This window comes from Brassica oleracea, chromosome C9 (genome assembly GCF_000695525.1).
Source record: "Brassica oleracea var. oleracea cultivar TO1000 chromosome C9, BOL, whole genome shotgun sequence".
Classification (NCBI taxonomy): domain Eukaryota; kingdom Viridiplantae; phylum Streptophyta; class Magnoliopsida; order Brassicales; family Brassicaceae; genus Brassica; species Brassica oleracea.
The window spans coordinates 39,359,000-39,383,797 of NC_027756.1; the positions used below are offsets into that span (position 1 = coordinate 39,359,000).

The 24,798-nt window shown below is 37.0% G+C and overlaps 5 protein-coding genes, 1 non-coding gene and 1 pseudogene across 8 annotated transcripts; 3 read left to right on the top strand and 4 right to left on the bottom strand.

Moving 5' to 3' along the window:
- Positions 1 to 4,210: 4,210 nt before the first annotated feature.
- Positions 4,211 to 6,031, top strand: LOC106314980 (annotated as a pseudogene).
- A 1,008-nt stretch (positions 6,032 to 7,039) lies between these two features.
- On the top strand, positions 7,040 to 8,918 carry LOC106318268 (E3 ubiquitin-protein ligase RNF126-like). Its single transcript, XM_013756168.1, has 2 exons — positions 7,040 to 7,223; positions 7,625 to 8,918. The coding sequence occupies exon 2, from the start codon at positions 7,652 to 7,654 to the stop codon at positions 8,693 to 8,695; it is 1,044 nt and encodes a 347-aa protein (XP_013611622.1). The 5' UTR covers positions 7,040 to 7,223; positions 7,625 to 7,651; the 3' UTR covers positions 8,696 to 8,918.
- A 289-nt stretch (positions 8,919 to 9,207) lies between these two features.
- On the bottom strand, positions 9,208 to 12,359 carry LOC106318267 (probable pyruvate kinase, cytosolic isozyme). The gene is made up of 3 exons (XM_013756167.1): positions 12,007 to 12,359; positions 10,360 to 10,821; positions 9,208 to 10,258 (listed from the first exon to the last, which is right to left on the bottom strand). The coding sequence occupies exons 1-3, from the start codon at positions 12,226 to 12,228 to the stop codon at positions 9,446 to 9,448; spliced, it is 1,497 nt and encodes a 498-aa protein (XP_013611621.1). The 5' UTR covers positions 12,229 to 12,359; the 3' UTR covers positions 9,208 to 9,445.
- A 619-nt stretch (positions 12,360 to 12,978) lies between these two features.
- On the bottom strand, positions 12,979 to 17,213 carry LOC106319279 (glucosidase 2 subunit beta-like). Of its 3 annotated transcripts, none has more exons than XM_013757564.1 (16): positions 16,992 to 17,213; positions 16,784 to 16,900; positions 16,553 to 16,648; positions 16,196 to 16,435; positions 15,614 to 15,870; positions 15,346 to 15,414; positions 15,173 to 15,274; positions 14,679 to 15,012; positions 14,496 to 14,597; positions 14,305 to 14,406; positions 14,163 to 14,220; positions 13,990 to 14,058; positions 13,748 to 13,835; positions 13,535 to 13,596; positions 13,377 to 13,428; positions 12,979 to 13,272 (listed from the first exon to the last, which is right to left on the bottom strand). In XM_013757564.1, the coding sequence occupies exons 1-16, from the start codon at positions 17,095 to 17,097 to the stop codon at positions 13,207 to 13,209; spliced, it is 1,920 nt and encodes a 639-aa protein (XP_013613018.1). In that variant the 5' UTR covers positions 17,098 to 17,213; the 3' UTR covers positions 12,979 to 13,206. The 3 variants fall into 3 exon arrangements, with proteins under 3 accessions (XP_013613018.1, XP_013613017.1, XP_013613016.1); XM_013757563.1 differs by having other exon boundaries at positions 15,164 to 15,274; XM_013757562.1 differs by having other exon boundaries at positions 15,161 to 15,274.
- Positions 17,214 to 17,273: 60 nt separating this feature from the next.
- TRNAI-AAU lies at positions 17,274 to 17,347 on the top strand. The gene has a single exon. It is a non-coding gene; the product is annotated as a tRNA-Ile (tRNA).
- Positions 17,348 to 18,629: 1,282 nt separating this feature from the next.
- LOC106316992 (probable FBD-associated F-box protein At1g32375) lies at positions 18,630 to 20,726 on the bottom strand. The gene is made up of 4 exons (XM_013754860.1): positions 20,650 to 20,726; positions 19,484 to 20,363; positions 19,244 to 19,381; positions 18,630 to 19,151 (listed from the first exon to the last, which is right to left on the bottom strand). The coding sequence occupies exons 2-4, from the start codon at positions 20,243 to 20,245 to the stop codon at positions 18,855 to 18,857; spliced, it is 1,197 nt and encodes a 398-aa protein (XP_013610314.1). The 5' UTR covers positions 20,246 to 20,363; positions 20,650 to 20,726; the 3' UTR covers positions 18,630 to 18,854.
- Positions 20,727 to 22,219: 1,493 nt separating this feature from the next.
- Positions 22,220 to 23,621, bottom strand: LOC106317490 (FBD-associated F-box protein At4g10400-like). The gene is made up of 3 exons (XM_013755301.1): positions 22,785 to 23,621; positions 22,572 to 22,712; positions 22,220 to 22,486 (listed from the first exon to the last, which is right to left on the bottom strand). The coding sequence occupies exons 1-3, from the start codon at positions 23,619 to 23,621 to the stop codon at positions 22,220 to 22,222; spliced, it is 1,245 nt and encodes a 414-aa protein (XP_013610755.1).
- Between the last annotated feature and the right edge of the window lie 1,177 nt (positions 23,622 to 24,798).

Here is a 24,798-nt window from a genome sequence, read left to right on the forward strand (position 1 = left end):
TAATTAACATTCACAAAAATATTTACCTTTCAAAGTAACGGGTCACTGCATCCTCGCAGTTGAGCAGAATATAAGTGTGGGCACTATGTTTATCCTCTTCACATGACCAGCATACTTCTTTCGTTTTACCACCAAACCGTCCAATTTGACAGAAAATGTCAGGAACACCATCAATTGAATATGATGTCGGTACTCCACCATCATCATATCTTCTAGGAACTCTTTTTCTCTGACGAACAGTTGGAGCAAAGTAGTATGATGTTAAGTTAGATGTTTCTGCTGTCAAACTCCCAGCAACTATTGAACCTTCGACCTTTGCAAGGTTTCTTGCTTTTCCCTTCAAATGTTCCATGGAACACTCATACGGATACATCCATCCATTGTGAACAGGTCCACGAAGCAATGCTTCATACGGGAGGTGGACAACTAGATGCTCCATGAAGTCAAAAAATGATGGTGGAAATATCTTCCCCAGATTGCACAATATGATCAGAATGTTCTCATGAAGTTGTTCGATGACTTCTTCCTTGAACGTACGTGTGCTAAGATCTCTGAAAAATGCTCTGATACCTGTATATTGCAAAAGTAATCAATTAATAACATTTCATAACATATGTACTTATATTATAAATTAATATTTACCTGCAATTGCTTCATGTGCATTTTTTGGAAGGAGCTCGGCAAAAGCAAATGGAAGTACTCGTTGCATAAATACATGAAAATCATGACTCTTCATTCCTGAGAACTTTTAACCTCGTTCAACACATCTTGACATATTAGAAACATAACCATCAGGGAAATTAACTTCTGATGCAACCTAGTCAAACAAAGTTGTTTTGGCTTCTGATGACAACCAAAAGATAGGAATATGAACGTTTCCATTGCTCTTGATATGTAACTCACTTCTTGAAAAAATATCAGGTAAGTCCATCCGTGACTTCTTGTTATTTTTTGTATTCCCAGGGACGTTCGGTATTGTATTCATGATGTTGTCAAAAAAGTTCTTCTCTATATGAATCACATCCAGGATGTGATGTAAAAGAAGATCCTTCCAGTAAGGCAACTCCCAATATATACTCTTCTTATGTCAATTGTGCGCCACACCGTACGCATCAAGCATATTTCCAGGAACATGCCAGTTTCCTCCACACTTAACTGTTTCCTGAACTGTGTAATAATCAATTCGATCTGCTGGCCGGTGAGATATGGAGGAGGACTGTCTCTGACAATGTTTTTGTGCCGAAACAATATCTTATTTCTTCTGTCCGGATGGGAAAGTGGAAGAAAGCGACGATGACAATCAAACCAACAACTCTTCCTACCATTCTTCAGTTGAAACGCATCCGTCGATCCAAGACAATATCGACAAGATAATCTTCAATGTGTTGTCCAACCAGACAACATCCCATAAGCAGGAAAGTCACTTATCGTCGACAGCAGAACTGCTAGTATCGTAAAATTGTTTTTCAACGAACAATCATACGCCCTCACCCTGTCTGACCACAACTCCTTTAGCTCTTGTATCAATGGTTGAAGAAAAACATCGAGCGACCGTTTCGGATTCTTCGGCCCAGGGATTAATATGGTTTAGAATAGAAGTTCTTGTTCCATGCACATTTCCGGCGGTAGATTGTACGGCGTAAGAATGACTAGCCACAAAGAATATTGTCTCCTAGACATTCCGAATGGACTAAATCCATCGGTGCATAACCCAAGATAGACATTCCAAATATTTTTACTGAAATCTAGGTGTACCTTGTTGAAATGTTTCCACGCTCTTGCATCTGATGGATGAGCGACCTCGCCATCCGTCTGGACATGTTCGGCATGCCACCTCATCGATGCAGCAGTCCTCTCAGATTAATATAACCATTTCAACCTGTATGTAATTGGTAGGTACCACATCCTTTGGTACGGTATCCTATTCCTCCCACGTCCTTGCGGTTTGAATCGTGGTTTCTTGTAGAATCGACACTCTTCTAGCTTCTCATTATCTTTCTAGTAGATCATGCATATGTCGATGCAAACATCTATCATCTCCGAAGGCAACTCAAGACTATAAACCAATTTCTGAATCTCATAATATAATTCAGCAGACACGTTGTCTTCTGGCAAATACTCTTTAAACAACTTCGCCCATGCATCCATGCAATTCTCAGGTAAATTATGATCCGTTTTAATATTCATCATCCTAGCTGCTAGAGACAATTTAGAGAGACCGTCTCTACAACCAGTGTAGATTGGTTGATTTGCAGCATCTAGCATTTCATAAAACATTTTTGGTACAGCCCGCCTGGTGCATGAATGTCTCTAGCCCGCTCAGAAATGCGTTCGTCACCCTCCTGTCGGAATCTTTGTGCAAATATATCCAACTCCGTAACTCGTAAATAGTACCGCCACCGGCCATTTTTTTCTTAGATTTTGTTTTGAAAATTTTTTTCCTGATTTTTTTTTTTTCGTTTGTGTGTTGTGAGGAAGAGAGTTGTGGGAAATGACATATATATAGAGAAATTTTCGAATTTGGTAGGTGAAATATAACAACGATTTTACAAAGAATGTTTTACATGGATATAACAACGATTTTACATGAAATTACAACCACTTTACAACGAAATTAGTTAAGTTAAAGAACATAGGATACACGTTTTCACCTAAATATACCGGTAACATGTTTCGTTGTAATGTCGATGTAACGGTTACGACGAATTTATCTTTCCACGTACTTTCGTCGTAAACTTACATTGACTTTACGACGCAATTGTTTCGTCGTAAATTTACATCGAGTTTACTACGAATTTTGGACTCCTCGTAATTTCGTTGTAAACGCCATGTAAATTTACGAGGAAATAATTTCCTCGTAAATCGTCGTTGTTATAGAAACTTTTTCTTGTAGTGAATGTTTGATTAATTATTTTATATTTATACTTCATACAATAATTAGTAGAACACAATTTATAGAAATCAATATAATGATTTCATATTCTTATATAAAACATTATATTTGTATATAAAGAATTATAATAATTATTAATTTCTTATAATGTCCATATACGCCTTATAAGTCATTTATAAAAAAACTAAAAAAATTATAAGATTATCTATCATGGCTTAAAAATTATTTCATCTTAATTTTAAATTATTTATATGAGTTTATAAAACATTTATAAAAAATAATAATTCTTCTATATATTAAACGGGAAGTCACTTTAGTGATTTTTGCTTATATGTCGATCATTTTTGAAGTCTTAAGAAAATTGTTATGATTTTCTTGGTAGATCAATTTTAATTTAGATTTAAAATAAAAAATTATTCTAGAACCAGTTAATATCACTTGCCAAATAATCTACATTATATTACAAATAATGATTTATGGAACTAATTGTTGAAATTATATAAAGAATAATAATGTTTGATTAATTATTTTTTATATTTATAAACTAAATAATATAATGAACAAAACTTTTTATAATTTTTAATTAGATATAAAATAAAAGCTAAGTCTAAAACTAATTATTACCACTTTCCAAATAACCTAAATGATATTACAAATAATAATTAATGATAGCTAATTTTCAAAGTTATAGAAAGTGTAATAATGTTTGATCAATTATTTTTATATTTAAATACTAATAAAATATTGAATAGAAAATAATTTATAGAAATTGATATAATGATTCCATACTCAAATAAAAATATAGTCGTATCTATAATACTAATGAATCTCTTATAATGTCCACATATGCTATTAAATAATTAGGCTATGAATATTGGACGGATTATATTTAACGGAACATGCGAGAACTTTGATTTAAAAAATGTTTTGTATTTAAGTCAAATAATATAGTGAATAAGGTAATGTTATGATTGAAAAGAATTGTAAGATGGATTTGGTTTATTGATTGTATGTTTTGTATTACTAATTAGAGAGAAAAAATAAATATTTGGCAAAAAATATGTAAATAGTTAGGAAAACATTAGCAAAGATTTAATAAAAAGAACGAAATGATAATAAGAAAAATAAGAAGAGACCAAAGAAGATGCATAATATGTCTTGGTGAAATTAATGTGATAATTACATATATAAGTTCATAAACATTTGTTATTACTAAATATTAATCAGTTATTTTTACATCAAATTTATAGAAACTTTATGACTTATTTTCAAACGGTTTGAATTTAAAAAAATTATATTTTTAATGTTTCATACTATATGACATTGTATAGATACTATATATATTTTTATACAATATTTAAATCCGTGAATTCGTAGGCAACCACCTAGTAATTATTTAAACTATTATTCTTCTCGATTTTCATATTTATTTTTTAGCGGAATTTTAGGTATTTGATTATTCTTCTGATACTTGTCCTATACGTTATGTTGCAGAGGAGTTTGGGTTTACTATTCTTCTCCTTCTAGTAGTAGTTTGTTTTCTGTACCTCGCTAGGGTTTTGCTTTGTTTCCTAAGAATACCTTAGTTATGTTTTTAGGCTTTGGAGTAGAAACCTTTGGAAAAAAGGGTGTTACCTCTTAACTGTGGACAGGATAAGTCAGTTGCCTGATGTTGTCGTTTCTGCGACTGATTGATGTTGCGGACACAATGCTTTTGTCAAAACGGTGGTAATTTCTCTGGCTGATGGTGCCAGTATTCACATTCGATTATAGCCATTACGAAGACTTATCCTACCGAGAATTTTCGCGTTATGTAGAGAGGTGTTTGCTTCTGCACGAGGCTCCAACTATAGATGCTTTGCGTTTCAAACTTGGTAAATCTTGGGCTAGTGGAGATATACAAGTGTGGATTAAAGCTGCAGAAAAGCGCAGTTTGCGTGAGCTAGTTATCAAGATTGATGCTTCTACTAGAACTAAATATCCAGTGAAGCTTCCTAAAAGCTTGTCTAGATGCTTCAAAACGCTTGTGACCTTGGAATTAAGAAACGCGGTTCTTGTAGATGATGAAGCTTCTTCAGTTTCTTTCCCATCTCTTAGAAAACTGAGTCTTGAATTGATGAAGTACCCTGGTGATGTATTTGTTGCCAAGCTACTATCCAGTTGTCCTCTTCTTGAAGACTTGGTTGTTGAGCTATGTTCAAGTGACAATGTGTCAGTTTTTAGCGTTAGTATGCTTCATCTAAAGAGTTTAGTCTTGGAAACATCAGGACACATAAGTGAAGGGGAGGCACGTGGGTTTGTGATAGATGCTCTCCTTCTTTAGAGTACTTGAAAATTGATGATGATTGGGATGGGTTTTGTGTCATTGAGAATAATATGAATAAGATAGTGAAGGCAAGTGTTTTCACAACGCGCCCCTATACTGAGCAGCTTCTATGTTCTCTATCTTCAGCCAAGCGTCTTGTTCTCTGCTTCCAAACCTCAAAGGTAATATGTTGTTTTTAGCTCACTAGCTTGCTAATTCATTCTTGGGTTTTCGTCGGTACTAATTTATTGATACATAATGTGTCCTTGTTGATAAAATATGTAATTGGCACTAACACTGTTTATTGAACTTATTGGGGTCTCTTTTGCAGAATTTGTGTCTTGTTGGCAGTGTTTTCCACTGTCTTAAACATTTACAGATATGTACATGTGAAACAGAATGGTTGAGTCTACTTATGCGTATGCTCAATAACTCCCCTAATCTACGATACCTCAAACTTTATATGGTACATATATTTCGTCCCAAATCATTCAGTTTCCTTTGCTCTATTTACATTTATCTCTAATGCGTTGTGTATTTATGTCCCTCTCAATTTATCTCAGCGGTGCATTAAAAGTGAACTGCGCCCCAGCTGGAGTGAACCGAGCTCAGTTCCTGAATTTCTGGTAACGCGTCTTGAAACTTTTGAATGGGATGAATATGAAGGAAAGGAGGAAGAGAAAGAAGTGGTAGAATTCATCTTAAAAAACGGATTCTGTTTAAAGAAAGTAATTATAAAACCTATACCCACCAGCCGCAAGAAACTTGAAATGAGCACGGAGTTAGCTTTCTTGCCCAGGAGTTCGCCTGCATGTCGGAACATATATGACTGAAGTTACAGGCTCAGCTCTGGAGACAAGTCATGTTCAATAGTCAGAGGGACATCACCAAATATCCACTATCTTATGAATTTTCATTATCATTCTAATTTCATATTTTATGACAAATATTGTTTGATTTAAACCCAAAAAAAAAACATATTGTTCGTTTTTCCTCCCCCAAGACAAAACATTTTACATCTGAATCTTATATAAGAAATTAGAACTTGTGAGTTTTTTTTCCTATATTTAGCTCATTTAGTCATAAAAGTCCCTCCTCTTGGTCTCCATGTTGTGGAGGAAGGAAACATATATTTCGTTCGACTGGGAAAACATAACGAACGCATAATCTAATGTGTTATCTTTCTTTTAAAAGGGCTCAACTGTTGCTAGTCCATTGTAAATGGTCTAGTGTGAAATCTTTCTTTTAAACAGGGTTTCCTCTGTTGGTGATTTAGACACCTTTGGCTGGAGTAGTGGGTTCCAAGTATGAAGTTGTTACTTGTTGATAACGCATAATGAAACAGTTTGTGAACACATTATTGAAGAATCAAGAATGTAATAGAGAATACTCGGTCCAATTCCGTTTAAAAGAAGTTATCTTCATTCTTCAATCATAGAAAATAAATGTCAAGCGAACGATATAGTTCACCCATCTATAAAGATATAAAAATTAATAACCTGTTAAGTCTTACATCAAACGAATATTTACATACATTTTAGATAGTAGACATGTACTTTATTCTCTCTTGCAAGTAGCATACATATAGTAGTCATTATAATATGACCAAATAAATAACATGGAAACGTAATTAGACGGAGACCACAAGCGTTGAATGAGCTAATGATAAAATAAATTAGTAATAAACCTAAAATTGTGTGAGGGAAAGACTAAAATTAACAAAAAGTCTTAAAACTTCATTAATGATTTAATACTAACAATCAATGCTAATTAAGAAAAGGACATAAAGTAAAAGAGGAAACAAGGTAAAGGAGTTTGGGTTAGAAGAGAGGACGCGGTTGGGTTGTTTTTGTTTCCTTCCACTCTTTCTCTTCTTCGTTTCCTCTCTCTCTCTCTCTCTCTCTTTTTTTTTCTCCAACCCTCTCGCAAAAGCATCTTAAAAAAAAATCTCTTTGAGCTTTTTGGGGGTTTAATTTCTTAGAAATAACCAAAAGAAGGAAGAACAGATTCAAAGGATATTTAAAGGTAATGGTTTTTATGTTGTGCAATTTTTTTCTGGGTTTTTTCTTTCATGATTTTCAATCCTTTTTCGTTTGTTAATTGATAAAAATGTTATGAAAAAAGGAGGACAAAAAATTGTTTCCTTTTTTAAACGGTTCTTTCCTCTTTGATCTTTTTACAAGGTTCTAATTTTTGTTTTGTGGGGTTTTGGATTCTATTCAAATCTGTGTAAGAAGCTTGACTTGTCCTCTCCTTTTCAAACATGTTCTTGTCTGAAACTTGTAATTGATTGGTCAAAGTTGGAAACTTTAAGGGATACAATTCTCTTGTCTTTAGATCTGAACTAGAAAAACGAATTGCAAGATGATAGGCAAACAAAACAGAGTTTCGAGGGTTTCATTGTGTTACTCCTCTTGTCTCTGCAGATTTAGGGAGGTTGAAAGGAGAAAGACATGGAGGAAACAATGGCAGCTAGGTATTGGTGTCACATGTGTTCACAAATGGTGAATCCAGTAACGGAATCTGAGATCAAATGTCCCTTTTGCCAAAGCGGATTCATCGAAGAAATGAGTAGTAATGGAAGTGGCGTTCAAGACCCGGGAACAGACCGTGCTATGTCTCTATGGGCACCAGTCTTGCTTGGAATGATGAGTACTCCTCGGAGACCAAGAAGGTTTAGGAGAGCAGAGTTTGATGATGAAGAAGACAATGATGATAATGATGATGAATCCAATGATGCGTACCGTCATCATCTAGCTAGACGACACGGTGGAGAGATTGATCTGGACAGAGAGTTTGAATCTCTCTTAAGGAGAAGACGAAGAAGCTCAGGGAATATATTGCAGTTGCTTCAAGGGATACGCGCAGGGATTGCTTCTGAGTACGACACATCTGATCGAGAGAGCAATAGAGTTATAATGATCAATCCGCTGAACCAGTCCCTCGTCGTTCAAGGACAACAAGCTCAGAGTAGCCATCATCCTGCGTTGACTTCGCTTGGAGATTACTTCATCGGACCTGGTTTGGATCTTTTGCTTCAGCATTTAGCTGAGAATGATCCCAACAGGCAAGGGACTCCACCTGCTCGCAAAGAAGTGGTCGATGCTTTGCCAACGGTTAAGATAACGGAGCCGTTGCTGCAGTGTTCGGTTTGTTTGGATGAGTTTGAGAAAGGATTGGAGGCTAAGGAGATGCCGTGTAAGCATAAGTTTCACGTTAAGTGTATTGTTCCGTGGCTTGAGCTTCATAGCTCTTGTCCCGTGTGTCGGTTCGAGCTTCCTTCTGCGGAGAGTAAGGTTGAAACGGAGAGACCAACGAGGACAAGAACTACTGTTCCGGAGAGTAGTAACGGAAACGTTGTTGAGAATGTGGAAAGAGGAAGAGAGGATGATGCAAGGAGTGGTAATGGAAGAAGGTTTTCGTTTTCATGGCCATTTAGTGGATTGTTCTCGTCTTCTTCTTCTTCATCCTCTGGATCTTCTGGTTCTTCTCGCTGATGAAAAGAAGAACAAAACACTCATAAACTAAAACATCTTGGTTTTGTTGTTCTTGTTCTTGAACTTGTTTTGTTCTATGTACATAAAAATGATGTTCGTTCCTTCAGATTGTTGAACAAAGAAAAATCCATGGAGGTGTTATCTGTTATTATTTGTTTCAATCTTCTTATAATTGTTGCTGTACAGAGATGATCAATTTTAGTTTTGCTTTGTGTGTTTGTTTGTTTCAATGTTTTTGTTTTATACTCGTTTAATTATATATGTCAAATGATGTCCAAATAATGATGAAAATGTAAACAAAATAGAGAGAATGATTAAAACTTGTCAGAATGATTTTCTCTGTGTGGGCGATGATAATTCAATCTTCATGTTCTTAGGCTTTAATTCTTTGTCGGAATGATTTTTTGTATGGGCGGGTGACTCATGCGCTGTCTCTTCTCTCTCTGTCTTCATGCTCCGGATTTTGAATTATAACATGATATAAAAATAGATTTTCACAATTACTAAGGAAATGAAAGCAAAAAGAAAATCATGATAGTACCATTCATTAGTTCCTTACAACCAATAGAAATCCAGAAAAAAAAAAACCGTAAGTGGATTCACACGGGTCACCACAGTTGTAATCAGCAAGAAAGAGAATTTGAGTTTTCTATCTCAAGATTTTAATCACAAATCTTGAATAAAATTCATATTAAGAAAAACGGCGTTTCCTCAAACGCCAAACGCCAAAAACGGGATTTTTCCTAATCATCACTTAACGGTCAAGATCTTGATTAGGGAAGCGTTACCAACTCGGAGTAGAGCAACAACGGAGTCTCCAGTCTTGCACAGCTCTTTCTCTTTCCCCTGCTGAGTCGCAAACTCAATAGCTTCTTCTGTCGATTCATCGTGCGAGGCTCTTGCCGACCCTGCGTACAGCACAGGGATCAAACCACGGAAGATAAGACTATGCCTCGCGGGTGACTCGTCGCTGCAAGACCAGTCGAACAAGTCGGTTTTGATCTCCGGAACCACGACTGATAAAATCGGCATCCCTGGTCTGTACTTAGCCACAAGCCTCGCCGTGCTTCCTCCCCTGGTTAGGACCATGATCAGTGTGGCTCTAGCCGAGTTAGCTGTTCTGACAGCAGAGGACGCGAGTGACTCAAGTGGGCTCATTGGAACCGGAGAGTACTTCATGATCCTCTTGAAGACGTCTCCGTAGTCAAGCGTGCTCTCGGCTTCAACGCAGATCTTAGCCATGGTACGCACAGCTAGCTCAGGGTACGCTCCAGCTGCGGTTTCGCCACTGAGCATGACGCAGTCCGTGCCGTCGAGGACAGCGTTTGCTACATCAGTGGCTTCGGCTCTTGTGGGTCGAGGAGATTTGATCATGGACTCGAGCATCTGAGTCGCTGTGACCACAGGTTTCCCCTGGATGTTGCATTTGTAGATCATCACTTTCTGAGCTAAGAAGATCTTCTCTATCGGGATCTCCATGCCGAGATCTCCTCTTGCAATCATAAAGGCGTCGGAGTTGACCAGAATGTCATCGAAGTTCGCCACACCTTCTTGGTTCTCAACCTAATCAAACACAAAACAATCATAATCAATTTTTTTTTACTGTAAACAGAGAGAGAGAGAGAGAGAGAGAGAGAGAGAGAGAGCTTTGGTTTAACATATACCTTTGACATGAGAAGAATGTTCTTGGCGTGCTTTCCAAGTAGTTTCCTAACCTGAACCAAGTCTGAACCTTTTCTGACAAAAGACAGAGCGATCATGTCGATCTGATTCGGGACTCCCCACTTCATGATGTCTTCTTTGTCTTTCTCGGTGAGAGTAGGGAGATCCACGACAACACCAGGGAGATTGACATTCTTCCTCTCACCGAGCATGGCGGAGTTCTCGCAGCGGCAACGGACGGTACCATTCTCTGTGTCACAAGAGAGTACGAGTAAGGAAATAGTACCATCGGCACAGAGAATGACCATCCCAGGGTTCACATCTACAGCCAGCTTCTTGTAACTCATGCAAATAGTGTTCTCGTCGCCCTGCAAGTCATAATCAGTCGAAATGGTGATCTCTTGGCCTTGTTTCAACTGTATTGGCTTCCCATCTTTCAAGAACCCGGTTCGGATTTCAGGACCCTTTATAAGAGAAAAATACAAAACCAATTCCGTTAGTAATAATAGTCAGAAACCAAAATAGATCTGCCACAATTTATAAATTTAAAATATACAATGTCAATAACTTAAAGAGTATAAATCTTCAATTGAAACACCAAACAAGTTTAGAGTATCAATTGCAACTTGGACATAACTTCTACTTCACACACATCCTCTAGCCAAGAAATCATAATCACAGACAAGAGAACAATTCAAGAACATTGTCTATCAACACAAGTTTCTTCTGACTGGACAATTACATTTACAAGTCTTCTGTTTCTTGAAAAGTGAACATGTCTGACTCAAAATAAACATACATAAAGCAGGTGTGACATTTATATAAACAACAAACATACCAAGCTGAAAAAATGATTTCAACTTCAGCTATAACTTAAAGAGTATGAATCTTCAACAGAAACACCAAACAACTGTAACTTGGACATAACTTCTACTTCACACACATCATCTGCCCAAGAAATCATAATCACAGACAAGAGAACATTTCAAGAACATTGTCTATCAACACATCCTCTTCCGGACTCCACAACTAGAGGTCTCTTGTTTCTTGAACTGTGCCTCAGTCTAAACATACATAAAGCAGGGTGTGATGTTTGTATAAACAACAAACATATCAAGCGGAAAAAGAATGATTTCAGCTTTATATATAACTTGTATACTCCACACATTGATTAACTTCTCTAGCCCTTGCACAAAGAACAATAATCACAGACCAGAGAGAGCAATGATTTCCACAATTACAGGTTTCTTACTAATCTATCAAAATAGTATTAACATATTCCCACTAGATCTAAAGTGCTGTTAATAGCAATGGTCTCTTCAACAACCTGAACTCTTTTTAACCACACATTTGGTCCTGATTCAAGTTATAATTGGAAACCTTTACTACATCACATAAATAATCAATGTATCACAGATCTAGATTCACAACAGAAATGGCATATACAGACAAAACAGTAAAAATACAAAAACATAAAGAGACATTCAACACGAGCAATAAACATACACGCGTCACCGTTTCAGATCGAAAAAAGTAACAAACCAATTAGAAACTCGCAAACCAGATCACAGTGAAATTGAAATCAGATACACGCTTCAGGGGAGAGCGCTAACCATAGACACCTATAAGTGATCGATTTACTGACAAACCTTGGTATCGAGCATGACGGCGCAAAGGATGCCAGTGTTGAGCATAGCTTGACGGAGGTTATCGAGAGTCTCTTGGTGGTACTCATGAGATCCGTGTGAAAAGTTAAACCTAGCCACGTTCATGCCCGCCTTCAGAAGCTTCTCCACCATCTCAACGGATCTGGAAGCTGGACCCAGGGTACACACGATCTTCGTCTTCGGCTTTTGCTCTATCATCGCCATCGTTAACACAAAAGCGATTTCAAAGGGACACAAGTGAGGAGCGCTGATGAGAGAGATTTATGGAGAGAGATCTGGCTTGACGAACAAGGAAAATATATAGAGAGAGAGAGAGAATCTGGCGAATGAAAGCAAGTCTTGAGCCCTTTCTTCTCTTATAGAAAAGAAGGTCACTGGTTTAGATTGGGTCAACAATACATTTACTGCTTGTTACCCGGTTTAGGATTGGGTCAACAGAAGACCGACACGTAAATTATACGTTTATATTATTTGCTAACCACCGGTTTAATATTCCATTAAGGGGTGACGCACATTGACAACAAATATTCGTTTCTTTGACCTTTTTGTACCTTCTCGATCTATTCTCGGGCCGCGTTTTTCAGAAAAATAAATAAATATCTTCAGTTGATATTTCTAGTCAACAATATGGTTTCAAAATTTTAACTAACTGTTATTTACACATGGTATTTACGTGATTAATTTAATGTTTTGGCTGACAGATCTGTATCTGATATTGGTTTCGAATAGTGTTGAATGCAATAATTTGATTCAACGAATTACCATGTTCGAGCTTGTCTCTTTTGGAAATGGAATTCCTTTTTAGATAAAGTTTCAGATATTTAAAAATGGTATGACAGAGAGCCAAAACCGAACCAAACTTACCACTTGTTTGTGACCTAACAAAACTACGTTCTCATCTTAAAAGTGGAACTTCAGAATGGTAGGCGAGATGCCTTCACATTACTAACGAATTTCAGATTTCTAACTGTTCTTTTCTCTTAACCAAAAGTTTAACATTGTCTGAAGTACTGTTGATAAATAGAACCTCCATTGTTCAATGAGGTAAAACTTGAACTTATCAATTCTCTTCCGACCAAAAAACGTCTCTGTTTATACTTTTACTTTTACTTTTTGTCCTCTTGACGTTTTGAGATAGAGCAAGATTAGTAGTCTAAATTGACACAAATCTGAGAAACATGGTCATAGTTCGTCGTGCTTCTGAGGTTGGTCTTGGTTCATCAACTTCTCGAGCTTTTCTTGTAGTTCCTATAAAAAGTAGGCCAAACACCCGGTTTAGATAGTGTTAACGAGTAAAATAAGTAACTAGATTAAACATCGGGCTTTGATATTTGAGATGCACATCAGCTTACTTTAAGTTTATCTTCTAGACACCGAGCTGGAGTAGATAAAACTGCCGCATATCTGCAACAAGAGAGTAAGAGATGAGGGGGACAAAATAAATGAAAACCCATAGATAAAACGCTATAACCCGTGACACAGGTAAAAAAGACCAAGACAAAGAACTTACTCGCAACGACTTGGTTCATCAACATCCATAAGCTCATTTTTCAACCCACATCTTAGCTTGATCTGCATGTCAAGAATTAGTCAAGCTTTTTATATTTCTTGTCTCTGTGGCCTTTGCAAGCTCGAAATCAATTCTTATAGTGGTCTAGTTATAGTTGGAGCTAATTTTGTTCGAGCAGTTTATTGGATGTAGTAGCCATATCCGAATATTTACCTTTAGGCTTCTATCGGGACCGTTCCAACACTTATCTCCGTTTGTATATGTCATGAACTGGTACGAGTTCTCAAACTTTTCCCATCCCCTAGAAAATCACATTAAGCCAAAGAAGTTTAAATCCAAATACATAGATAGATAGTTACTGATATCTGATTGCAACTTCGAACTGATTCCTCGTTACATTAGGTTTAATATAATGTACCATGATACAGATCAGTATGTACGGAAACGAGACTTACCCTAGCTGAGTCTTTGAATAGCCCTCCTCTTGTGTTGCTTCTTTATATGCACAGACTTTGTAAGTATACCTAGACATTAGGCAAGTACCGAATAAGATAAACATAATTGTAATACCTGAGATAATGCTAATAAAGAAAGGAAGTAGACAATGAATTGCTATAATTTTTCTTACTTGCCCTGTTTGCTCTCAAAACAACGACCATGGAATGAATAGAACTCTTTCTCCGGTCCTGTAATAAGAAAAAAAATACTAAGGACTCACTCGAAAAAGGTAAAACGTAAGTGATGGCTTAGGATGTTTTTATCATACAGACCAAAGTCTTGTTTTAGCTTCTTTTCTAAGCTCGAAACCCTTGACTGTATTTTCTTAAGCTTTGAGCTCGACTCATCGTATTCCTTGCGTACCCGATCAGCCTCTGCATAGACCACAACGTAGCAGGTGAATCACTGAAGACATACGAGTCTTGATTTTACTTTCCATGGAAGTGATATACTATTAGTTTACCTGATTTGTCCACTGGGGTGGTTTGGAATAAATTCACAGCCTGTAAAATGTTCTTGACGGTCTTTTGTATCTTCTCCAACCAGGTAGGACTTGAGGTTGTCTCTATAAGTAATCAAATATTAATAATGCCATACTTATTATGATAGTTTAAAGAATACAAACATCTGTGTCAATAGTGCAAACCTGATAAATCGAGATCATCCTCCGCATCAGATTTGTAGGAAGAAGTAGAATCATGGCGATACTCCTCTTCATATGTATCATCTTCGGGTTCATGGTCGCTGTATTTTCCATCGTCGCCTGTTTCCTCGTCACCATCTGACACAAATCCATCATCTTCCTCTACTTCCTGTGGATTGGTGGGCGTGTGCTCAAGGTTTTCATGCTCATCAGCTTTCGGGCTATCATCTGCCTCAGATGGCTTATCAGAATTCTCTCCTGTCCAACGAGAGGCAACAAGACGCCCCAATTCCTCCTTTGACAACTCTTCCTTCTTCTCCGATACAATATCCTCCTCCTATATATAGAATATAGAGTACTTAGAAAAATGCAATCGACAACTCTCAAAAGGTCAGAGTTATTTTCATCATGGAAGTTCAGAAAACTAGACTCAGGTTTTTGACAACAAATTGTAAGCATTTGGCCAGAAAATGAAATTAAATTACCACCTTCTTCACCTCGTCTGATTCCTCCTTTTTGGTACTACCATCATGTTGAGATCCAGCTGTGATGATGAGATCCTCAGATGAGGGAGATTCCTCCTTCGTCTCCACAACATGCTGCATTGTACACAACCTTATATCATCATCTAACTTCTGGAGGAGCATATGAATGAAATCATTTTTCAAACCTGGTCTGCAGGATTATTGTGCGTTCCCTCTTCCAATACACTTGTTGGTTCAGCTTCAGCTGCTGACTCCTGAAATCAAATTATACTTCAGTGCCCGCTTGATGACACAACAACTCTGAGCTTAAAGCATAACAAGAGAATTCAACAAAAAATAAAAAGCCCTGAAGGTATTGGATTGATAGCCATGTGAATGTTAACTTGTTGAATAAGCAAAAATAAAAAGATGAAAGCTTGCAAATCTATTTCAGTTTACAAGAGAAGAACTAACCTCATCTGTATCCAAGTCCTTGTATCTACCAGTCTCATCATGATGTTCGTTTTCATCGAGAATTTCGTCGTCCTGTGAAACTCCAGGCATCTCTCCACCGCCTGTGCTTCCTTCAACCTTTTCATTGCCATCTGTCTTCTCCTCACCGTCCCCCTTTCCCGGCTGGGCTGCTTCTTCAGCTTCTTTTCTTTCCTTCTCCTCCTTTTCTTTCTCGAGACGCTCCTTCTCCTCTATCTTCTCAATTTGTTCTTTGCGATCTACACAAGAAGTATTACGGAAATTTCAGATCTTTATTCATAAGACCAACATTGTTAAGGGAAAAATTCTGTCTTTATCATCGGAAGTCATCATTGCCAGTTATAATGAAAGAGAAATAAGTTGACAATCCTATCTGATCCCACTACATCAAGTACTAGTCATATAATTCTCTCACTTTCTTCCTGCCTTTTTGGTGGTCAGTGAAGATTTTTAAGAACTGACCCAGAGGCATATCCAGCACCTAACTACACTTATATCCGAGGTTCTGCTCTCACATTCCTTCCTTAACACGGATTATCTCATGATACTACTATATGTACAAACCTTTGAGCTGTTGGACAAGCCCTTTCAGAATCTTCTGCTCGATTTTCAGCTTCTTTAGTTCAGCTTCATCTTTCTCCAGACCCACTTTCGCCTGCTCGATCTCCTTCCTCCTTATCACAACCCCTTGATTATACGTTTGGATTTTCTTCTTAAGATTCTCTCGAGCAGCTTTTCCAGCTTCCCAGCATGTATTTGAGCACGCAACTTTACCATCATACTCATCACTTCCATCACAACAATCTGCTCCCATGCGAGAAAACAAACAATTAGAAGAACCATATATACAGAATGCAAATCCTCCAAAAATTCCTTCCTCCTTTACATAAGCAGGTGGTATAAATTGAGCAACATACTTACCGCAGATACCATCATTAACTCTTGAAGAAAACAAAACTAAGGGAGAATGGCCTGCGTTCCGACAATAGAACTTTCCATTAGGACAAGCTGAGGTGCCTGTAGGTTTAACAAATAGAGCAAATATTAATCAAACGATCTGATTTCTCTCTCAATGAAACTGATCTGCTAAATCGTAACAAAAGATAAAGCTTCTTCAAACTTTATGATATCAACAGAGACGAAGAAAGGAACCTGGCTCGTCAGTGCCGTCAGCGCAATCGCAGAAATCGTCGTTGAGCTGAGCTCTGGTGAATCTCTTTGATCCGTCCTTACACTTAATCTCCGAAGATGATTTGTAATACTTCTCATCTACACATCCACGGAAACGAAACCCGACCAAAACAGCCAACGGGAGATCAAATCGGATCTTCAATGAGCAGAGAGAGAAAGAAAGCCAAACCTTGAGGAGAAATGCCGAGAAACGGATCGGTCACCGGAGACGAGCTCGATCTAATAGCAGAAGAAGCAAGAAAAAGAAGAAGAAGGAAGGATAGTAGTACTCTCATCTTCTTCGAGATCGGAGCCGGAGAAAGAACAACAACAAATCAAGCTCTAGTTAGTGACTGGGGAGAGATGAAGTTTGACAGATTTCGCAAAACGACACAGTTTCAGCTATACATGCCTAACGATGGCATTGGCTGCAGCTATCTGTTTACTTATCATCTTGTTATTAAAACAGGTTGCCCCATTAGCTCAGTTGGTTAGAGCGTCGTGCTAATAACGCGAAGGTCACAGGTTCGAAACCTGTATGAGGCATTTTGTTTTTGTTTTCGCTTTGGATATTTTTACTAATTTTGCCAAAGCATGGAGTTAGAAAAGCTATAACAAGCCTACTATATTACTTATCATTATGGGCTTATAATAGAATACGTACAACCTAAAAGCCCATACTTAATTTGTACGGCCATATGTCGGCTTATGAATTAGGGTTTAGGAAGGTTAATCTCTTCATCACATCATATATATATACATTCCTCATCTTCTCTCTTCTTTTGTATCAAATCAAAACCTTCCTCTACGGCGCTTGTTTTCAAAATTTTCGAAGATTTTCTTCTTTTTTCGTTTTCTTCAGTTTCATGGCTTTAATCTTTTTTGAAAACGTGTGTTTGCAATTATTTTATCTACATATTCTTTTGAATGGATCTTGAGTTAGTCCATAGTGATGATTTATTTGTCTGTGTAAAGCTTAGGTGCCTTTGTAATTTTGCACGTTCTTCGATACATCTTCGAAGATAGATCTATCAATCGCTTAAATCGAATTTTTGAAAATATGTTAATTGATGGGTGATGGTGAGGGTGATGAAAAAAATCATTCGGATTCCCAATGAATAAAAAATGTGATTATTTACCAGCTACTTTTGACTCACCATCATCAATCAATCAATTTCTTTGTTTTTGATTATTAAAATTTTATGATTTTTTTAATTATTTGTTGTATAATCAAAATATATTGGGTATGGCCAGTGATGTATCACAATATTTGCTACTCTTGATGAAGAAATTCACTTGATGATTCTTTAACCACCAAGATCTCTGAGGCCTTATTCAGTTTTTCTAAATCACATTTTATCTTTACTGATTATTAACCAGAGCTTGTAGTTATTAATTTCCTTTTTCTCTCAAGAGAAAAGACTCTCCAGGAACTGAGCTTGACTTACATTTCAAAGTATCATATCATATTATATGAGATAACTTACTTTAACAAATGAATAATATGGATAATTGCTGTGGAAATTTGTTGGCTTTGCAATACAAACTAATCTTTAACGATTTAGATTGGCTGATATCATCATATGGTACGAGCTATAACAAATTATGTTATGTGACTAGATTTTCAATGAATTTAAAATGTACCAAATTTTATTTATCCTTTTACATCTTCCTCTCACCATTTGATATGACTAGAAGTTTAGAGCCTCGAGTTAGAATGGCAACTAACCACACCCATTAGCTGATGTGGTTGTCGCATTACTAATCATCGTCTGGGCATGCACTCTTCTGGACCGTTACTATAACACAATAGTGACTATTGCAGCAATGTTCAACAACAGGATGAATATGAGGAATCACTTGAACAGTGTTTAATGTAGCTAGTTCTCGAGACAATAATGAATGATTTCAGCAATGTCCAACGTCAAGATGACCGTTACCCACACAGTCAAAACGTAATGATTATTCTCAGATTAGAATTAAACATTCAAGATATTTAAATAAACAGTAAACTTTAAAAGAAACGAAGACACGTCCGTTGAATTAAATCTTTTCACTTTGAGACGGAACTGTAATTCCCACAGAACACTGAAGACCTCCTTGGTGACATTGACAACTCCTTGAGCATCTGAAGATTCTTTACTGGATTTGTCGATTTGGGATAGAAAGTTGCCAGTCCTAAACGACCAGAGTTTCCTAAGATGTATCTTTCAACTTGTTTCTCTTCTTCTGTTCCTCCGTATTGCCTCCAGTCAAAATATTCAAGAGTAGACAATAGACATTCAGGAACACGACTCGGTTGGTTCCAGCCCAGGATCGGATCTCCAGTTCTAATGCCATGGAACTTAGACTGAAAAGCGAAGAGAAGTATGGACGAGTGAGGACATCAAACAAGATATAAGATTGGATCTTTGCAGCAGTTTGGGTTTTGGGTATATGTACCAGTTCAAGGACAATAAACCTTAGCTTAGGAGCAGCTTTGAGTACACGCATAAGTAGATCCAACCATTCGGTGGTCTCGCAAGTACATACTTTCAACTGTTCAAGCTGTCTAAATATTGTTCCATCGAAATGTGCATCCTACACATAAAGATACATAGGAATTGATGTAAACTATGACAGATTCGATATAAAAAAAGCCTACAAGCTTGTGTATAAAAGTTTTAGAGAAGAAGGCATTACCATTGAAGTCGTTAAACATAATGAAAGCTGCACGAGTGAAGTAAGGGAAGCAAGAAGCTGCTGAGGATGACTATAAGTCACATCAAGATGGGCCTCTATAACCTTATGCATAGTGTTCTCAACGACACAGAACCCATCTGTATAATCAACAATGTCCAAGAACTCCAAAGAAGGAACATCGAGCACCAAGCCCTGATGGTAGCCTACTTCTGCTGTGGTACGCACGGTTAGAAACTTTAAAGAAGGCACTCTAACCACCAAACATGCCACATTGTCACCGCGGCATTTGACTACAAACAAGTCTTCAAGAACAGGACAACTGGACAGAAGCGTGCGGAAAAACGCATCACGTGGGTACTTCATTGATATAAGGCTCAGAGTTTTAAGCGAAGGGAAAGAAACCGTCTCTGACACATCCACAAGAAGCGCGTTTTGTAGCTTTAAAGTCACAAGCGTTCTAGAGCCTGTTGTATACAAGCTCCTCGGAAGTATGAATTGAGTTTCAGTAGAAGAAGCATCAATCTCGATAACCATCTCACGCACAGAGCGATTAACAGCAGGTGTAACACATACTCCAAGATCTACAGCCCAAGAGTTTCGACCAAGCTTCAAAGAAAAACTCTCAAGAACCTTAGCTTGGTGCAGCAGCAAAGAACTGTAGAGAAACCGCAAGAACCTCCCCTCTTGGAACATATCGTCGTCCTTGTATTCGAGTCTTGACACAAACATCCAAAGAAACTGCCATCTTTTTGACAAAAGCATTTGTTGACACGACTTGTTTCGTAGGCAGTAAGGATAGTATCTTCACGAGCAGTGCATCAGGTAGATCACTTAGCCTATCCATACGATCCATCCCCATTATAATCAAACTTCTCAGCTTCTACAGATCCAGAAACATAAAAAACATAGATTTTTACTGTTAATCTCCAAAAAGTAAGAAAGTCACAAAGCTAAATCTAAAATTGATCCGTTTCATCGCTTCCAGAGCTCAATAGATTCTTCCAGGAGCCATACGAATAACAACACAAGCGACACGATAACAAAGCAAAACACTAGCGAAATCGATGAGAAAGAAGCAGTGGATTCCATTTACACAGATGATCGGATGATTTTGCGAGCCTATTGCTATCAAATCCAAACGAGAATCATAATGAAAGTTATAATACCTGAAGTGGAATCGATTCCAGTGACGGAGTAATAATCACCGGAGAGAGACGAACCCTAATCCCTGAAATGGTTTCTCGATTACAATGAACAAAGAGAACCAACCGTTCCCGCTAATTTTTAGCTGGGAAGCTAAAATGCGCCTCTTTTAAATCACACGCGCATCACGTGCTCTGAACTCGCAACTTTTTTTTTTTTGTTCTCGTTCGTCTTATTATTGGGCTAAAGAAAAGATTTCCTGGTAATAAATAAGCTGGGGCGTTCGATATTCTAATCAGTTCAAGATTAAACTGATGGAATAGTAAAATTTTCAAAAACAAAAGTCCACAAAAAGCCAACTAAAACTCACACAGGGACGGAACCACCTACCAATATACGAGAAAACTGACCAAAGAAAAAAATATACAAGAAGTTGTTCTTTGAAGCTTGGTCGGAAGGTTGTTCATTGTCGTCTCAAGACTCGGTTTTTTGAGGGAGGGGAAAGAAATTGTGGAAGAATCATCGACAAAACTTCTACATTCCCCACTATATAAGCTCCTAGGAAGTGTGACTGGACTAGAAGAAGTATCAATCTCCTAATCAGTTCACGCACGCAACATTTATCTGCAGCTTCTAATCCAGACTCGAATATCTCCAGTACCGCAGATTCGACCAAGCTTGAAATGGAAAAGTCTCTAAAACTGGAGACTCGTGCAGAAACAAAGACCTATCTACAAACCTTAAAAATCTCCCATACCAAGGGTTTAGATATAGCTATCATCATATAAAAGTTTTGGCACAATCATTCAAAGATGCATGCCATCGTTTTGACAAAAAACATTGTGTTCACAACATCTTTAGCTGGCAGTGATGACAATATATATATTCTCAAGAGCAAAGCATCAGGCAACACACCTATTTTCGTGGAAACTACTCTTTTGAACTCCAACAAATTAAAGCTATAATGCTTCAGGATATCTGAAAACTAGAACCAAAAGTATAAAACCTGGGTGCGTGTTTGTGTCTTTTGTAAACAATGATCTAAGGAGAATAATGAGTGTACGTGAAACCCTAATTAAGTTTGATTTTCTCAGGAACCATTGACTTAGGAAGACTGATTAAGATACAACATCCACTAAGTGTGAGATTACCGAAAACTGAAAATTAACTGAAGACGAAGCAGTGACGACGTTTGAATACAAAGATTGGTTATGAGTTGTTAATGTCGTGTCTTGACTAAAAAGTTATTATTTGTTTTTTTTTCTCTTTCGAAGCTCACTGGATTCTTTCGCAGGAACGAAACTCATAGTCATTGAACAAGTCTGATAACCCACTGCAGCAAGCAAACGAGGGAACAAGTGAAAAACAGCGCAAGTACGAGATAAAACCGTAAATTTGGTGATGACGTATATCCTTCAGAGTTAAGGATCTGGAATCAAGACTGAATCTGAGACAACTTACAACTTATCAAATAACTTAAACTCAGACAATAGACTTTGTGTTTTTATTGGACCATAGATTGAAACAAGTATAAGTGTTCTTTTTAGATGCAAGTTAATGAAAAAGAAGAAGATATGAGTGCGAGAAGTATGCTCAATCAAACATGAATTCGCATGTAGTTGAAGCTCTGGATGAAAATGCCAACTCCTTTAACATCTCAAGTTCCGGAATATCACATTCATCAGACAAGATTGTTGCAGTCTTTAGGTGACTAGCATTTTTCAACATGTAAATCGCAAGATCTCTCTCTCCTGGTACTCCTGAGTATGCCGACCAGTTAAAAATTTGTAGACTCGACAACATGCATGCAGGAACAGTACTTGGTGGATTCCACGGAATAATGCCACAATAGTAATGATCCTGAGATGATCAAGCAAAGAAACTAGATCAAAACCATAATGTGCATTGAACCCAAAAAAAATCACTGATTAACAAAGATACTTACGATCATTTCATAAAGGTTTAGTACTCGCAAGTTAGGAGAATCTTTGAGGAGCCTGACAAGTAGATTCGATGTACAGTCTTTGCATCGACATAGCTTCAAATGCTCAAGCTGGCTGAATACAATTCCTTCTTCATACAGAACCTGGACACGAAATGAAAATTATAAATAGAGGATATTTTTAAATGAGTTGATAATTGAAAACTTAATTATTACCTCTAAGCATATTTCAAGACGCTTGACAGATGTGATTGATTCAATAAGACTCTTGATATTAGGGAACTCAACATCTATATATGCCTCGATCAAGTTAGGCATATGCTCAACCAAGCAGTAGTGACTACTACTACTATGAACCCGAAGTTTGAAATACTTCAAAGAAGGTGTTTTTATCACAAGCCCATCAATACCATAATCAAAGGGTATAAAGAGTGATAAACGCTGCAACGATGGGACAATGATAGTGAACTTCCTTGTATTGTCATCCTTCCATATGTCCACTTTTAGTTCTTCAAGAGCAGGGCAATTAGATAAAAGTCGTTGAAGAGATTCTTCATTGAAGTAAGCCACTTGTTGAAGTTGCAAAGTCTTCAGAGATGGAAGGCAAACCATAGGAGGAACAGCCAAGAGAATCCAATCACTGAGTTTCAAAACCACAAGTGACTTGCTGGTATACACGTTACTCGGCAATGTGTTTAACTTCTCCGGATAAGAAGAATAAGAGATATCCAGCTCACGCACGTTCCTAGAAACCGCAGTTGCAACGATCCATTTGATAACTTGAGGTTTAAAATAATGTGAATTGCTTAACTTGAGACGCAAGCTTTCAATAACATGGGCTTTATGTAGAGGCAAACTTCTGACAATGAAACACCGTAGCCTCTTGCGTTCAGACTCTGAGTAATGTTGATCATCATACTCAAGTTTTGGCAACCACTTCCAGATATGCTCCCACCGTTTCGATAAAATGCTACTGGATACAGCTTCTTTTGTTGGTAGAAATGTCAACACCTTCACTAGCAGTTCATCAGGCAACCTACTAATCTTGTCCATATCTCTCAGAGGTAAACAACAAATATGTTTTTCTTTTAAATTTCTCTCCAGAAGTAATAAAAATGACAAACAAAATCAGAGCAACAGAAAAAAGGGAGAAACTCAACAAAACGCTAGAAAATGCTTGAATTAGCAAAAGGTGTGAGATGAGTCTTTTTAATTATGCTTTCATCATATATATATATATATATATATATATATATATACATACAGCTACATAAATGTAAAGAATATAAATGACGACTCTTCAAGAGATTACTAACGTCGTTCAATAGTTATCAACATAATATTTTGGTCAAATTGTTTGTATTCAGTTTGATTGAATTCTTCTAATGGTCTTCCTTACCTTCTGTGACATCAAATGAATGTAGAACTAGGTTCATCTACTCATGATTTCCTAGACATTAAATTAACTTGGTCGTTTTTGTAGCTAACCGTTGTATTCAAATGTTGCATGTCTTGCCAAGAAGATAACCTTATTTGAATATAGGAGAGATGTTCCATCCATAGATTGCATCTTTCATTGGAGGATTAGTGTGGCCCTTCTATAAGCTTAAAATATCTTAGATTAATTAAAAAAAATAAAAATATATATACAGATATTGCATCTGAAAATTATTTGGTTTTTCTATTAACTTTTAGTTTTTACATCCAGATATCACAACTAAATGCTAATTTCTGTTCTGATTTAATCTAGATATAACATATTGAGAAAAATGAAACGCATGATCTTAATTTTTAAAGTATTTAAACAACAACCACATTTAAGTATATACTAGCTTTTGACCCGCGCGCCCGCGCGGCGTTCGCGCGGGTGTTTATTTTTCGATAATTACATAAACATTTCAAAACACAACAATTTAATACTTTCATTTGGGTTGGATCGGTTTGGATAATGTCGGGTTTAGATTAGTTTTCTATTATTATAAAACCTGAATTAGAACCGAATTATAAATAGATTGGGTTTGGTTAAAGTTTAAAACCAAAATCCCGAAAACATCTAAACCTCGAATTAAACCCAAAAAAATCGGGTAATTCAGGGGCTTTAGATATCTTTTACTTATGAATATCCAAAACCCCTGAATTCGGATAGTTAATATTTTATCATATTTTAAATATTGAAGTACCTCTCGGTTTTGGTTTTTCGAGTTTAAAGAAATAGGAATCGATTTTTTTT